A 14,417-nucleotide genomic window follows, 5' to 3' on the forward strand; every position below is an offset into this window, starting at 1 on the left:
AAAACTCTAAAATTGATGCCTCAGTCAGAGGATCTTCACTAATGCATGTTATAAGAAAAATGTTGAAATTTGACCGATCAAATGCCCGATGGGCAAGTGAGCAAACTGTTACTGCACACTGAATAGAAAATATGGTACATAAAAACCTGAGTCAGGTGATCTTCGTGCATGTTATAATGAAAAATGTTGAAAAATTAAAAATGTTGAAATTTGGACAATCTTGGAAAATCTAAGAAAACTCATCAGAAAAAACATTAAACTGTTACTGCACACCTGGACACATATATTGCTTACCAGTGATGCATTCACTGCACCAGATCCAGTGCATGTGATTACTACTGTTTTTGCACGGCAGTGATAATCAAAGGATTGCTGTTTTTCTCATTTTGTTTCAGATGTGGACTGAAGTACGGGAGGATCTCACCACCGAACGAACACTCAGTAAATGAGTAGATGTGAGACTGAGACGTGACATCGTAAAAGGACACGAGACCTTCCTCATAATCTACAAACACCCCGACTTTCCGAGGTTTCTCTTTAACCGAAAGGCTCACTGGTGGTGTTGCCAGGGCTGCATATTTCTGGTCTTCATAATGTACAGTAGCCCAGTAACCATTGTCAGGACTGATTGAGAGTTTCCCCTTGCGGTTTGCGTCACGTCTCGCCACACCCAGATCCCACCCGGTCTTTTTGCTGACCTCCACCTCCCAGTATGCCCTGCCAGAGGACAGCCTGTTTAGCCCCAGGATACTTCCAAACATATTAAACCTCTGTGGAGAATCAGGATCTTTCGACATCTTTCCACTATCTCTCACTTTTTTCCCATTATCAGAAATTTCAAGGCTTTGGTGTGCGGTCGCCGGGTCCAGCTTCACGTCCACTGCAGTCAAAAGAACACAAGTGATTAAAAAAACAGGACCGTGTGGTGGGTAGAAGTGTGGAAGCATCACAAGAGTTATGGATAAACTACAATAGAAGACTCCCCTTACTTTATTTACTTTTTCTATTAAACATTTCAGCCAAAGCTGACCCAAACATGGTGGTAAGTATTGCTATGGAAACATTAGTAACAACAGGTTTGTCCTCAGTAAGAAATAATATTTGTATATGAAATCTTAAGGAGATGAGATATGAGCATGCATGATACCCTAACCGTTCCCTGAACTTTTTTTCACATCTTCCTCCGGATAAAGCAATAAAGAGAGGTTTCACACTATCGACAAGCAGCTAGGCTTTTGTTGAGTTTGCTGCTCGCCAAGAGGTGTCAAATATCGTTCACGTGACAAAATGTGAGAGTAATAAAATGTGCCCGAGCTAAACGTGTTCATATCCTTAAAAATAATTATTCATGTTTTTCCATAGACCCTTTTTTCAGGGGGGGAAGTGATTGCAGTTAAGTGAGCAGTTTTAGAAATATATAAGCAGACAAATTACTGTGGGGCAATTTGTTTCCACAGTGACACAGTTACAGTTGAGGAGGAGAAACTTTATGCCTTTGTGTTTAAATAGGAAAAAACTGAAATAACAAAAATATGACTTGTGCCATACAAACTGTCTCACTGCCCGATGACCAATCATCACCATCAGCTAGATAATGAGTGAAAGTAATCGCTACAGGCAATGTTAAAACTTATCTCTGCCATTTGTTTCTTAAATAACTTTGAAAGAGTACATTAGAAAATTATGTTTTATTTTGGAAATCTACATATTAATTTTGACTGCATCCAACTAAACCTTAACAAGACGAGTTCAATTCTGGAAAACAATAAGAGCTGAAGGCTTTTTTTTATTTTGGAATTTGAGAGAATCCTGCTAAATTTCTATAAAGCTTTGGTTTTTATTTTAAAAATTTCACAACTTTTAAAGCTTATTAATTTTCCATTACAAGACCTACTGCTGTTCATCAGTATGTATCTGTATTAAACATCAAAATGCAAAACAATCACATTTTTTCATTTAAATAAGGTTTTCATTTTGAAATACACACCTGCAAATTTTGTAATCCTCCTGAGTTCTGTGGAAACAAACATTTTAGTAAGTGGCAATAAATCAGAAAATACAGATTTTAATATAAGTATAACAAAATGAAGGGCGCACCAATGGATGAGAGTTTTTCCAGTTTGTCGTGAATTTGCTTCATCATGGCTGAAGTCGTAGTTCTCAGTGTGCCAAAGGAGAGTGAAGTGTCAACATTTTTCCAGTCAGTAGATTCATTTAGGCCTGTTAGTGGCGAAACCTGTGTGTGCACACAGTAAACATCAGCATATGACAAGATTAGATTTAATGAGTTTAACGAAACAGAATTTCCAAAGTGCAGAAATGCACTTTTATGCTGAGATGTTAAAAAGACCAAAAGATGGACTTCAGGTCCTCAAAGCTCACCTCCAAGTTTGGGTTTTTGGGTGCTTCAGCAATGGCCTTTTTGAGCACATCAATTTCTCTTTGCAGCTTCTGGATGATATCCTGAGCATCTCCTTTCACTTTCTGTCTCCTAAACAGTATTTAAGAGAGTAAAATGTACAGCTCTATAACAGCACACTGGCAATGTTCAGCTGCTCTCCACTGATAAACTGACAGTACTAACCTCTCCTCCAGAGGCTTGAGGGCTTTCTTTCGAGCATCTTCCACAACTCTGATAGCCTCTGAGAAGAAATGATTGACTTCCAACCATTCGGCATCCAGAGTACCCTGAAAAGAGAGTGGATGTGTTAAAGTAACATCAAAGCAAGAAACCAAACAAATGAAAAATAAATAAACATCCTTACCTTGCAGTCTATTTCCGATGATCTGACTTCAGCCATCTTGAGCTCTCTGATGTGAATTTTCTGCTGCAAATCAGATTTCATCTTTTCCTGTTTTGCCTTGAAAGAGGAAAATGGCTCAGAGTCAAAGGTCTCATGATAGAAGGACACATCCTGGTCAAAAATGACTCCAATGTTTCTCACAGTGTTACTGGAGGCCAAGGTAATGCCATCCAGAGTAAGAATCTGGTTAGATATCATATTTCTAAGATTTTCAGGGCCGAGTAAAATAACCTCAGTTTTATGTGAATTTAGAAGCAGAAATTTAGAGGCCATCCAGGTTTTTTGTGTCTTTGCGATATTTCTGCAGTTTAACTAAATGTGGATACTAGGGAGGTTTAAAGCTAGAGGTGTGGTGGCTTTGACTAAAAGGTGTGCAAACACATGCAGCAGTAGCCTGTAACACTCTGTGAGGCTTTACTTCCACTACTATGAGTGTCTGAACTGGACCTCCAAGCAGTGTTTGTGCTGTTGGCACTTTTTGGAGCATTTTTAGAATTTTTTCAGTTTTAGTGACTGAAAATTCTACTAATTATTACATTGTTACTCAGAACCACTATTTTAACAACTATTAAAACTGCATTACCTTTTGTAGTTTTTTAGTCTTCTTCTCTTTCAGCCTGTCTATCTCCTTTTCTTTTTCTTCGGGGCAGATTGCTGCGTGCTGGGCTGCTTTCCCAGGAAGCTCCAAGAGTTGTACCACCTAAAATATGAAAGCAGTAAGTAATGAAATTAATCTTTATACAGTTTAACTCTTAGCAAAATTGTTTCACATTTATACTAAAACCATATTTTACATGCATCTGAATAACTGTACTTAAGAAATCTGCAGTACCTGCTGTCCACCAGTAGAGAAGTCCAGAGCTCGACGGGCTTTGTCTGAGCTCACGGTGCTTTGATGAGAGCGCTGAGGAGTCTCAAAGACTGCAGAGGAACAAGAGAGTTATTACCAAGCAAAGCTGGCTTGAACTATCATCAGCTGTGAAGATTGTAATGCGTACATGATGTGTCTGTCTCCATCTTTGTGGTTGTGTTGTCTGTGTGATCACTGTGGTTGCTGAAGGTCTGTGACACAGACATGAACACAGACTGTAAAAGGAAAGTAGAAGTGGAGATTCAGTGGGTGTCACTTGACAAGTTGTCCTAACACTTCTTTGATATGTTTGAAAAGAAAATCTGTGTACCTGTGCACCAGAGCCTAAATCAAGCCCCTGATCTTCGCCCATGTTTGAACCTGTTGGCACAGACTGTTGCTGAGTTTCAACCACTGTAACAAAAGAGGATTAATGGTTAAATTAAGCCACCTTGCTTTTTTGGAGTGTTGTCATTATGAACTAACTAAATTAAAATGCATACATGATTTAATTATCTCTACTGCAGAGGCTTGTCTGGCTGGAGAATCGATTTGGGGGATGAAGCTTGATGGCAGAAACATATTCTGCTGGAGAGAACAGATGTGATTATACAGTTCGATGCTAATCTAGTGTAATTTCTCATATTTTGGTGAAAAAGCCATACCTCCTCCTTGACTGAAGGACTGAAAGTTGGTCTGCTGCACTTTTGATGAGATTCTTCTTGATGATTTCTCCAGAGTTGAACTTTGTTCTCTTCCAGTTGATTTTGTGTAGATCTCATCCCTCCCTGGAGATCTCCGAGGTCCTGATCAACTGTGATTCTGGGCCAGCTGTAGTAGCTTGAGTTTGAATCTGTTGTGTTTGTGTGACACATTAAGGAACGATTATTTTAACTCTTCCTGCATATTCTTTGTTTATTTTTTAGTAAATCATTCCTTAACAATGTGAGAATACACTGTAACGAACTGTCAAAGTGACAAATTTATCCTCTGCAGCTGCACAAAGTGTAACTATAGGGCAGCAGTACAATCAGCGCACTCACCAGACTTCACAGAATTCTTGAAAATATCCATAAATGGGTCTGTTAATTTGATCTGAGGACTCAGGATAGTCACTGTAGGAAGGTAACTGAATTGTTCATGTTCAGGGATCCTCATTCCCTTTGGTGTACATCCCATCTTTCCCTGGTGAACTCTGAGGCCCTGGTAACTTGTCGTTTTGGACCAGCCACAGTGGCAAACCTGAAGACTCATTTTGGATGAGTTGAGTATCTGAAGTAGACAGAAAAGGGTGTAAACAACAGGGAAACCAGTAAGAGTTCAATTATTAAATGCACTGTTTAGAAAATGTGGTTTTAGATTTTAGGAATAATATGAGTAATGTGTGAATTATCAGTGAGGGTAGTTTATCACTAGTTTGCTTCAATAATTGATTTTAATGCTATTCTTTCCAAACAATTTGGTTATTATTGTTTGTCTTATGCTAATGAAATTAAAAGTCACAGTTTTTTCTTTTCTCATGATCCTAGAGTTTTGAGTTTTGGGGTGTTTTGCAGGTTTTTAATTTATTTATCTGTATTACAGTTCTGTATTGTTGACATTCTGGCTTTTTTATGGTTCACATCTTAGTCCTGTTCTCAGTGTTTGTTGCCTCATGATTAGTTTTGATAGTCCACGTATCAAGAGTGTTTTTTATTCAGTTTTGCTTCCCACTTCCCAGCCCGTTAGTCTGATTCCATTCAGCTGTGTTCCCTGGTGTTTTGCATCTCCCTGATTTCCTAGTATGTAAACAATGTCTGAGTCCTCCTTTGTTCTTTGTCATTTTCTCCCTCAAGGTGTGTTTCCTGTGTGGTTCCAGCTTGTCTTGTTAAAGGCTTGTTGTGTGTTCATAGTTTCTGCTATGGTGTATACTCTACTTTTAGAAGAGTTTTTTTTTACTATTAAAAGTTGTGCTTTTCAGGTTAAAAGTAACCTTTCAAGGCATTACTGCATGATGTCCTGATGTCCTTATATCAGAAAGAAATGATGACCATATTGTTTTTGCCCCTCAGTTACCCATCATTTCTCTGTTCCACTTTACAAGACAGACATATAAAATACTAAGACAAATATATTACCCCTTATATATAAAAATACTTTTTTTAAAAAAAGTGAAACTGTCAAAAATTACACCTCGGACTCGCTTGTGTTGCACAGTGATTAGGCGCCCTCTAGTGGCACTGAATGTGCAACAAAAAAACCCCCCACTGATATTACAGTTTTGTGTCTTAGTGTGGAGAGTTCATGTCAGTAAAGATATACATTAAAACTGTCACCATTCCACTGAGATTTTAAAAAACATTATCAAGCTACAACATATATGTACTTATACATAATATTGAATAATTTAATTCAATTTTTATTTATATATCACAACAACAGTAGCCTCCAGACACTTTATATTGTAAGGTCTACATTATGAGGTACAATAATACATACAGAAATCAATCATATGACCCCTACGAGCAAGCACTTTGGCGACAGTGGAAGGAAAAACTCCCTTTTAACAGGAAGAAACCTCCCACAGAGCCAGGCTGGGGAAGGGTGGCCATCTGCCTAAATAAAGCATAAATGTGGTGAAATATCGATCCTATACATAACACATAAATGGTAAAGCGTAAATGGTATAGCGCTTTTCTAGTCCCTAAGGACCCCAAAGCCCTTCACACTACATTCAGTCATTCACCCATTCACACACTGGTGATGGCAAGCTACATTGTAGCCACAGCTGCCCTGGGGCGCACTGACAGAGGCGAGGCTGCCGGACACTGGCGCCACCGGGCCCTCTGACCACCACCAGTAGGCAAACATGGGGTTAGTATCTTGCCCAAGGATATTTGGCATGCAGCCAGAAGGCAGCCTGGGATTGAACTACCGACCTTCTGATTAGTGGCTGACCTGCTCTGCCACCTGAGCTACAGCCACATAAATGTAATTAGTGTTTTATTATTTTTAATAAGCATTAAACATTCATTTTAAAACTCATCTCCCTTTCAAACTTTGACCACACATATAACACATAATTATAGGCAAACACTCACGCCCTGACATTTAATCTGTAGCTACTAGAAGGAGTTAAAATGACTCTCCAAGAGTAGTATTTGCATTTCAGGTTGGATTTGTTTATTCCTGTCATGGAAAGAAAAGCAGCCTAATGGAAGAAAAGCTTAGCACACACCGTGCAACCTGCGGTTTAATTTTATAGCCATGACAGCTTCCTTATCCTGAAAAGATCTGTGTAATTAACAGAAGTTTTGTTGTATAAGTTTGTATGCATGTGCACAGATTCGGCTTATATAGGGGTTTTTTTCTGGGATTTCGCGCAACCCAGGAAAAAAATAATTAATACATAATGGGCTTGGAGTGACAACATTATGAATGAAATGAGCTTTATTTGGAAGCACACCCCCCCCCCCCCCCCCCCCCCCCCCACAGGTTGTGTGTGATAGTGATGGGTTGTTCGCGAACGAAATGGCTCTTAGAGCCGGCTCTTTGACGTGAACGACGCGAGCCGGCTCCTTATCGCGAGCCGTCACGTGGGGTTTTTTTTTTTCTTTCTCTCAGCCTCTCTCTCGCACTTTTTTTCCGCTTCACTCTGCACGCGAGCCTTGTGCTTTACGCTGGGCAGAGGGGGGAGGGGCGGTAGTTACACTCCGTAGCACAGGAACAGAGCCAGAGAGAGAGAAAGAGAGGCAGGGACAACAACATTAGAAAGGTATAGTAATCATCCACAACTATTTTCGGTTGCAGATGATAAAGGATTGAGAAAGTTTATTCATGCAGGTCCATATGACAGAGAATGTGCATGTTCTTTTAGTTTTCATATTATAATTTATATTTAATTGTGTTGTGGTTTGCAGTGTTTTGTGTTCTTTTCACTTTAAATTTGTGAAAGGAAAAAGCTGAAAATTTAAATAGTTAAAACTTGAAATGTGAATAGTTGATTTTTGTATTATATGATTTATTTATTACATTTTATGTGGAGTGAATAAATAAAAGTATATTTACGGTGGCTCCTAGAGACAAAGCACATACAAACTTCAAATCACGCACGAACTCTGAAGCATGTACAAACTCCAAAACACGTAAAAACACGTACAAACTCCAAAACATGTAAAAACACGTACAAACTCCGAAGCACGTAAAAACTCAGAAGCATATAAAAACTCAGAAGCACATAAAAACTCAAAACACGTACAAAAGACAACAGAAGTGCTCCAGGATGCTGGGCGCAGTGTTGAGCCTTTGTTATCTTGTGGCTACACAAGCCAGCAAGTACCAACGACCGGATTTGGTGTGTGGTAATAACAGGTAAATGAACTTTTTTTTAAAATTATTTGAATATATATATGAGTGCCTGTGTATAAATACACAAACAATACACACATGCTATCAATTGTGTAATTTAAGTGATCTAGTAGCTCTGCTTTGGAAGTTCAGTTCATGCTAGAAATGTGTTTTGGAGTTTGTACGTGTTTTGTCTCTAGGGGCCACCGCATATATTTATATATAAACATATATAAATAAAACCACTTGTTTTTATGTTAGTAATTCCTTTTGTGCATAATTTTATATTATTGTTAATAATAAATTAATTAAAGCAACAAAACAACCTGAAGAGCCGGTTCGGAGCCGAAAGAGCCGGCTCTTTTTAGTGAGCCGAACCGAAAGAGCCGGATCTCTAAAAAGAGCCGGAAATCCCATCACTAGTGTGTGAGACTTCAGCACAGCAGCAGCAGCAAGTAGGCGCACCGAGGACCCTCGCGCTCAATTTTCGAGTATATCTGTGTGATAGAATTTAGAAAACACATCGGTGCAAATTACAAGTCTGGTGTTTTTGTGTCCGTTGGTTTGTTTTTGTTTCGTGAGCTGGTTATTATACACCGAGCCAGAGAATACCTCGCCGCCCCGCCCCTCTCCTCCCTGTGCAGCAAGCAACAGGCGCACCTCGCAAACGGAGGGCGCCCTTACTCGCCACAAATGGGCGATAGAAAACTGACTAGTACCCATGCAAGCACAAAAATGCGTTGGCAGCATTGGTGCCAGCAACTATTTTTGCCGATGCCCATAATCCCGCCCCCACCATGTCGCCTATATCAAAACCCCCAACTGTATAACGTTGTGTGCTGCACTCTACAAACTACGAGTTAACTAACAACTTTTTAGATTTTATTTCACATGCAAGATGACGTCACAGCATCTACACAAAATAAAATACATATAAAACATATATATAATACTTATAGTATTATACAAAGGAGTAATGATTTAATATAATCTGATTCTTCTACAAACAAGGCTTTCATTCATGCAGGCACGAGAGTGAGTGGGTCAGTGAGACTGTCGTGTTATTTTATCATGAAGCATTTCAAAAAGTTCAAAGTAACACCAAAGTGCAGAGCAGCCTACCTGCGCTCCTGCGTATCTCGATGCTCCTCTGTGAGATCTGCTGCTTTCTCCACACTCTGCTCCTCTCTAATAAAGATTCAGCAGTTTCAGTTTCCTTTCGGCAAAATCAATCCCGAAACTGTGAGGAGTTGCGACATATCACTGCGAAATACTTGGTTACTGAAAACGTCATGGAAAAGAAATAAACAAATAAACGTCATGAGGAAAAAAAGGGAACAACGTTCATTCATTCTTTAAGAAAAACGAGAGAGAGAAAAAAACCCAAATACAAACAGTTGACATATAGATGCTAAAATCTATTTTTGATACCTAAAGTGTAAAAGTGGAGGTGTTTGTCACACAGGTGGGGCTTTGTGTGCAAAGGACACTCCTCATTTAGCACGCAGGTCATTTAAAAAAATGTTTTTTTAAGCTAAACACATAAAAGTGTCATATCCTCCTCACTGGACAATAAAGAAGAGAGAGGCAGAGAGATAGATGAGTTTATTTATTTTCCATTTCCAGCATGAAGCAAAAGCAATATGTGACAGCAGACTGGGACTGAATGATTTACCATTGACACCCGGGTAGAACCCCTGCACCTGCTTCAAACATGGCACTTAAAGAAAAAATATAATAAAAACAAATGCACATATACACAAACCAGTTCACAAAAAATACCACACCCATGTATACTGATGGCTAGCAGTGGCACCATCTTCTTCAACATGCAAACTGAGATAGGGGTGAAGTTCCCCAGTAAACAAACACTCTTTGGTTTGTAGAATGACACAAAACCTTCCTCGTAACTCAAAAAAACTCCAACATTTGTGAGGTTTTTCTTTGGGCAAAGGAAGCAGATGGTTCTGTGAGGACTGTGCAGACTTTGTCATCTTTGTGCGAATCATTTTGGGGGTTTTGTGAGAGGTTCTCCTTATGGCTTGTGCTTGCTTTTATTACACCCAGATGCTTGTGTTGCTAACCTCCACCTCCCAGTAAGGTTTCCCAAGGATTTTCCAGTAAGATTTCCCCTTGCCTCTTGTTTTTGTACAGAGAAAGTGATCAGGCTTTTTCTTCATCTCCTGACACCAGCTGAACTCTTTCCTTGTGTTGGTCATTGCTGTGCAGGAAAAACAAAGTATGTGATCACAGGTGAAATAAGGGATTGTTTTCCCAGTGCAGGTTTAGAGTGTTTCATTTTGTGATAGCCATTGATCCATTTTTCAAATAATCTCTAAGGATCTGACTTTTTAAGAAAGACACAAATATCTCTGCTTATTATTTGGCTAACAGCTTAAAATAGACATAGCATTTTATAATAAGTTAACAGCATTCCCACAAAGCACCCCTGCACACCAGCATTGCACTTAAATTATACTTTAATTAAGATATAGTTATGATTTAATCACAAAAATATGACTGGCTCAGCATTACATGAATCAAATTTTTAAACTGATGTTGGAGTGAGAACATTGTTACAGGGAAAATGTGTCTGTCTGCAGATATTAACTAAACATCTGTATGTAGTACGAAATGGACATAATAATAATAAATATGCTAAAGTGAAAATAAACTTAACTGAAACTCAATACTCTTACAAACTAAATAGTTCCCAGAAATAAAAAGAATTAAGTAAAGCTTATTTAAGATGACTATGTTTGGACAACTTATTCATTGCACGTATACAGTACTAAGAACAACTTGATGTTTCTGACTGTACAATACTAATTGTTTACTGACTGACAAACATTTTAAGTTCCACTAAATTAAAGAACAATTTGTGGTCATTTTTTAATCACATTTCTTTATTATCCTTGAAATTTCTAGTACAATACTTAAATTAATATAACACTGTATGCAAATAAAAAATAATTAACACCACTTCTTGTAATGGTGTTAAAATCAGCCCAACTTTTATTTTCAAATCCAAAACGTACATCAGCCAACATGCTAGACGTTGTTCTGCTGAAAAACAAACAACATTGCCACTATTGTTATAATCTTACAATGAAACAAAGTCTCAGATTTAATTTCTGTAAACCTAAGTTTATGCTTTCTACAACTTTGTTTTTCTAGTTACATTACTTATATTTTCAAAATAAAATGTAATTATTGTGTAGCCACAGGTGCTTGTTTCCAGTCCAGGCATTACTGCCTGAATGACTGTCATGGATTTAGGTGATCCAAACGTAAGTGGAACACAAATGGGACAAATATGACATAGTGAGACAAAGGAGGAAGAAAACTAAATACACTGCACACAGGACAGGGACTATCAAAATAAAACAGGACACATGAGACATGGACTGAAACGTGGACTTGACACTGTGACTGGGTAAGAACAGACATGAGAACACAACTAACTTGAACACATGGAACACAGAGGAGGCACAGTTACAAAGCCTAAAGACTAGAAACTAACAAATCAAGCAGGGGAGAATTAAGGAAAATAGAAATACAAATAACAATGCCAAGAACAATGCTAAATCAAAAAAATATTCAAAACCAGAAACACATAAACACTGGGTCCCCAGACTCAGAGCAATGAAAAATTTGATCTGTGTTAGCTACAATAGGATTATCACTTGCCCCTGCATACACTTCAAAAATTTTATAGAGCCCATAAGCCAATGCTTCCTTCTCCACTATCGAGTAGTGTGGACCGCAGAAGCCACCACAGGCCTACAACACGGTTTGGGGTATATTTGCAGAAGGAACAGAATTGTACTCTCATACTCTCATACATACTGAGAGTGTAACAACAACAAAGACTGTTAAAGTGTTCTCATCACCATCTTCAACCTCTCACTGCTACAGTCTATTATACCATCCCGCTTTAAGTCAGCCACTCCAGTGCCCAAGAAGAACATGGTGAGCTGCCTGAATGACTATCGCCCAGTTGCATAAATGCTTTGAGAAACTTATCGGCGGCCTAACTCCCAGCAAATGGGTGATAGAAAACATGAGTACGAGCAATTTTTTTTACATTTTGTTTTGCCGATGCCCGTGACGCCCCCCACAACGATGCCGCCCCAGGCAACCGCCCGTGTCGCCAGTATCAAAAACCGCTACTGCCTGCATCTGAACACAGCCAGTAACCTTTTAACAAGTCAAATTTACTGACAAATTTTGCTGAGACTATCCCGTCCACACAGTCATTGACACGTGACAATGGAAAGAATCCATCTTTGTGACCTGGTTAACTTTACGACAATCGGTGCAGGGTTGAAAGGTCAGATCTGGTTTTTGTACAAGCAAGCATGGGGATGATCAATTTGAACATGAAGCAATATTATCAACATGTACTTCACTTCAGACTTCAGTTGATCCTGTTTTTCCAGTGAAGTGTGATAGAAATGCTGCCAAACAGTCAACATCAATGCCATACCCAATTACTTGGGTAACCAAGGGGGTGTCAGAAAACAATTAGTGAAAAGAAAGTGTTAGCTTCTTCAATTCTTCCTTGTTAGACTCTGCTAAGTGTCCCAACAAAGCATCCAAGTTACTGAGCAACTCAGAGTTTTTCAGACATCCCTGTAAAATGGACGAACATTCCTCCCCAGTTTCGACCCTCCCACTAACCAACCCCTCTGAAAGAGCTGCCACAACAATTGATGTCACATCCTCTGCACCACATCCAGGAACATCGTAGAGATTTAACAGGTTTACATTAAAAAGTTGTGATTTCCTTCTGCGTTCAAGAGTAGCAACCAGATAATTTTGATCTGACACCTGCTGCAGTACAGAATATGGACAAGTTAATAACAGGAAGCAGTACCAACACTTTGTCCCCTGAACTAAACTCAAGTGTTTCAGCTCTACAGTAAAACTGATTTTTCATCTGTGTTCAGTTGAACTTTTGCTTGTTTTACAGCTTCATACAACCTCCTTCTAAAGCCATTAACATAGTCTGCCAGATTTACAGGAGGTGGGAGGGTCTTCCAGTCATCCTGTAAAACTGCTCCTGGACCCTGAACAGTGTGACCAAAAACCAATTCATATGGGCTGAACCCAGTACTACGTTGGGTGACTTCTTGCTAGCATGAGCCACGGCAGTCTCCCCTCCCAGTCAGGATCCAGTTCTGTATAATAAGCATACAACAAGAACATCAGGGTTTGATGGAATCTTTCAATAGCTCCCTGCCTTTGTGGATGGTTCTGAGGAGAACCTGCTACACAATAATAGAGGACCAGGTGAAGGGGAACTGTTTGATGAGAATCACAGGTCAGAATGAAGCTTATAATGGTTCAAGAAGCCTTATTCTAGTCACATCTGATCAAGCAAGATATCTAAAAAAAATAACTACGAGAAAATTAGGTGAGTGTTTGTGACAGAAACAAATAAAAGTGCAGTAAAGTCAGAAGTGAATCTTGTAAAGATAAACTGTGGTTATTGGGACACATTTCAACTCAAAGGAGATAAAAGCAGCATCACCCTGTTGTTACTGACACATTCACCTAAATGAGAAATAAATAATAATATCAATTATTATTAGTAGTAGTAGTATTAATAATAATAATAATAATAATAATAATAATAATAATAATAATAATAATAATAATAATAATACATTATATGTATATGCCACAAATTTATTTGTGGTAACATCATAACAAAAAAATGCAAAACAAATGTTCCTAAATGACAATTTTATTCATTTCTGTACATCTGATGTCATAAAATATATTACACAAAACTATTAAATGGCATATAGTGACTCCTGAAGACCACAATGTAAGAAGTCTGACAAGCAAAACTACAAAATGAAACAAATGATTGAGCAGATTGAAATAGTTACAAAAAGGATCTGTAAAACAGAGCTACAAAGAGTAAGTAAGTAAGCATTTTGTTGACACAGTAAGTGATGGACAATCAGCAAAACACAACAAGAAGAACTCGTAATCCATCCTTTGTTATACAATTAAAACAAACAGCATTTATAGTCAGAGCCGTGGGAAGAGTGCTGAGGTGTCTGTGTGTGTGCATGTTTAGACACCTTTTTAGCACATGAAATTGGCATGATGCTGTACTTGTGGGGACCAACAGATCACTCAAGGGGTCAAAATGCCCAAAGCACCTAGGATTAGGTATTAATTTTTCGTGGTTATAAATAATTTTTGGTTTTTTTATATGAAAATGAGTATGTGTGCATGTATGGTGGTGGAAGGGATCACAGCTGTACACAGCAGAGTCCAAATGTCACAGGCACACAGAGATTTCAAGTACTCAAGTCTTGCAACTCTTAAGAAAGCAGACATTTGATATAACCCTAATTGCACAAAGGTAACTTAACATTTTAAAGGCCCCTGTGGCTTGGTTGGTAAGCCAGGCCATC

General features: G+C 38.6%; 1 protein-coding gene across 1 annotated transcript; it reads right to left on the bottom strand.

Moving 5' to 3' along the window:
* Positions 1-335: 335 nt before the first annotated feature.
* Positions 336-9,119, bottom strand: LOC146636089 (E3 ubiquitin-protein ligase TRIM62-like). Its single transcript, XM_085350704.1, has 14 exons — positions 9,103-9,119; positions 4,698-4,926; positions 4,320-4,507; positions 4,158-4,242; positions 3,986-4,068; positions 3,803-3,890; positions 3,637-3,725; positions 3,388-3,504; positions 2,766-2,861; positions 2,585-2,688; positions 2,383-2,491; positions 2,098-2,236; positions 1,988-2,014; positions 336-880 (listed from the first exon to the last, which is right to left on the bottom strand). Exons 2-14 carry the CDS (start codon positions 4,906-4,908, stop codon positions 336-338), a joined length of 1,881 nt encoding a protein of 626 aa, XP_085206830.1. The 5' UTR covers positions 4,909-4,926; positions 9,103-9,119.
* Positions 9,120-14,417: the final 5,298 nt, after the last annotated feature.

This window comes from Diplotaxodon limnothrissa, linkage group LG3 (genome assembly GCF_057381915.1).
Source record: "Diplotaxodon limnothrissa isolate DT_005_m linkage group LG3, D_limnothrissa_male_GT1.1, whole genome shotgun sequence".
NCBI lineage: Eukaryota > Metazoa > Chordata > Actinopteri > Cichliformes > Cichlidae > Diplotaxodon > Diplotaxodon limnothrissa.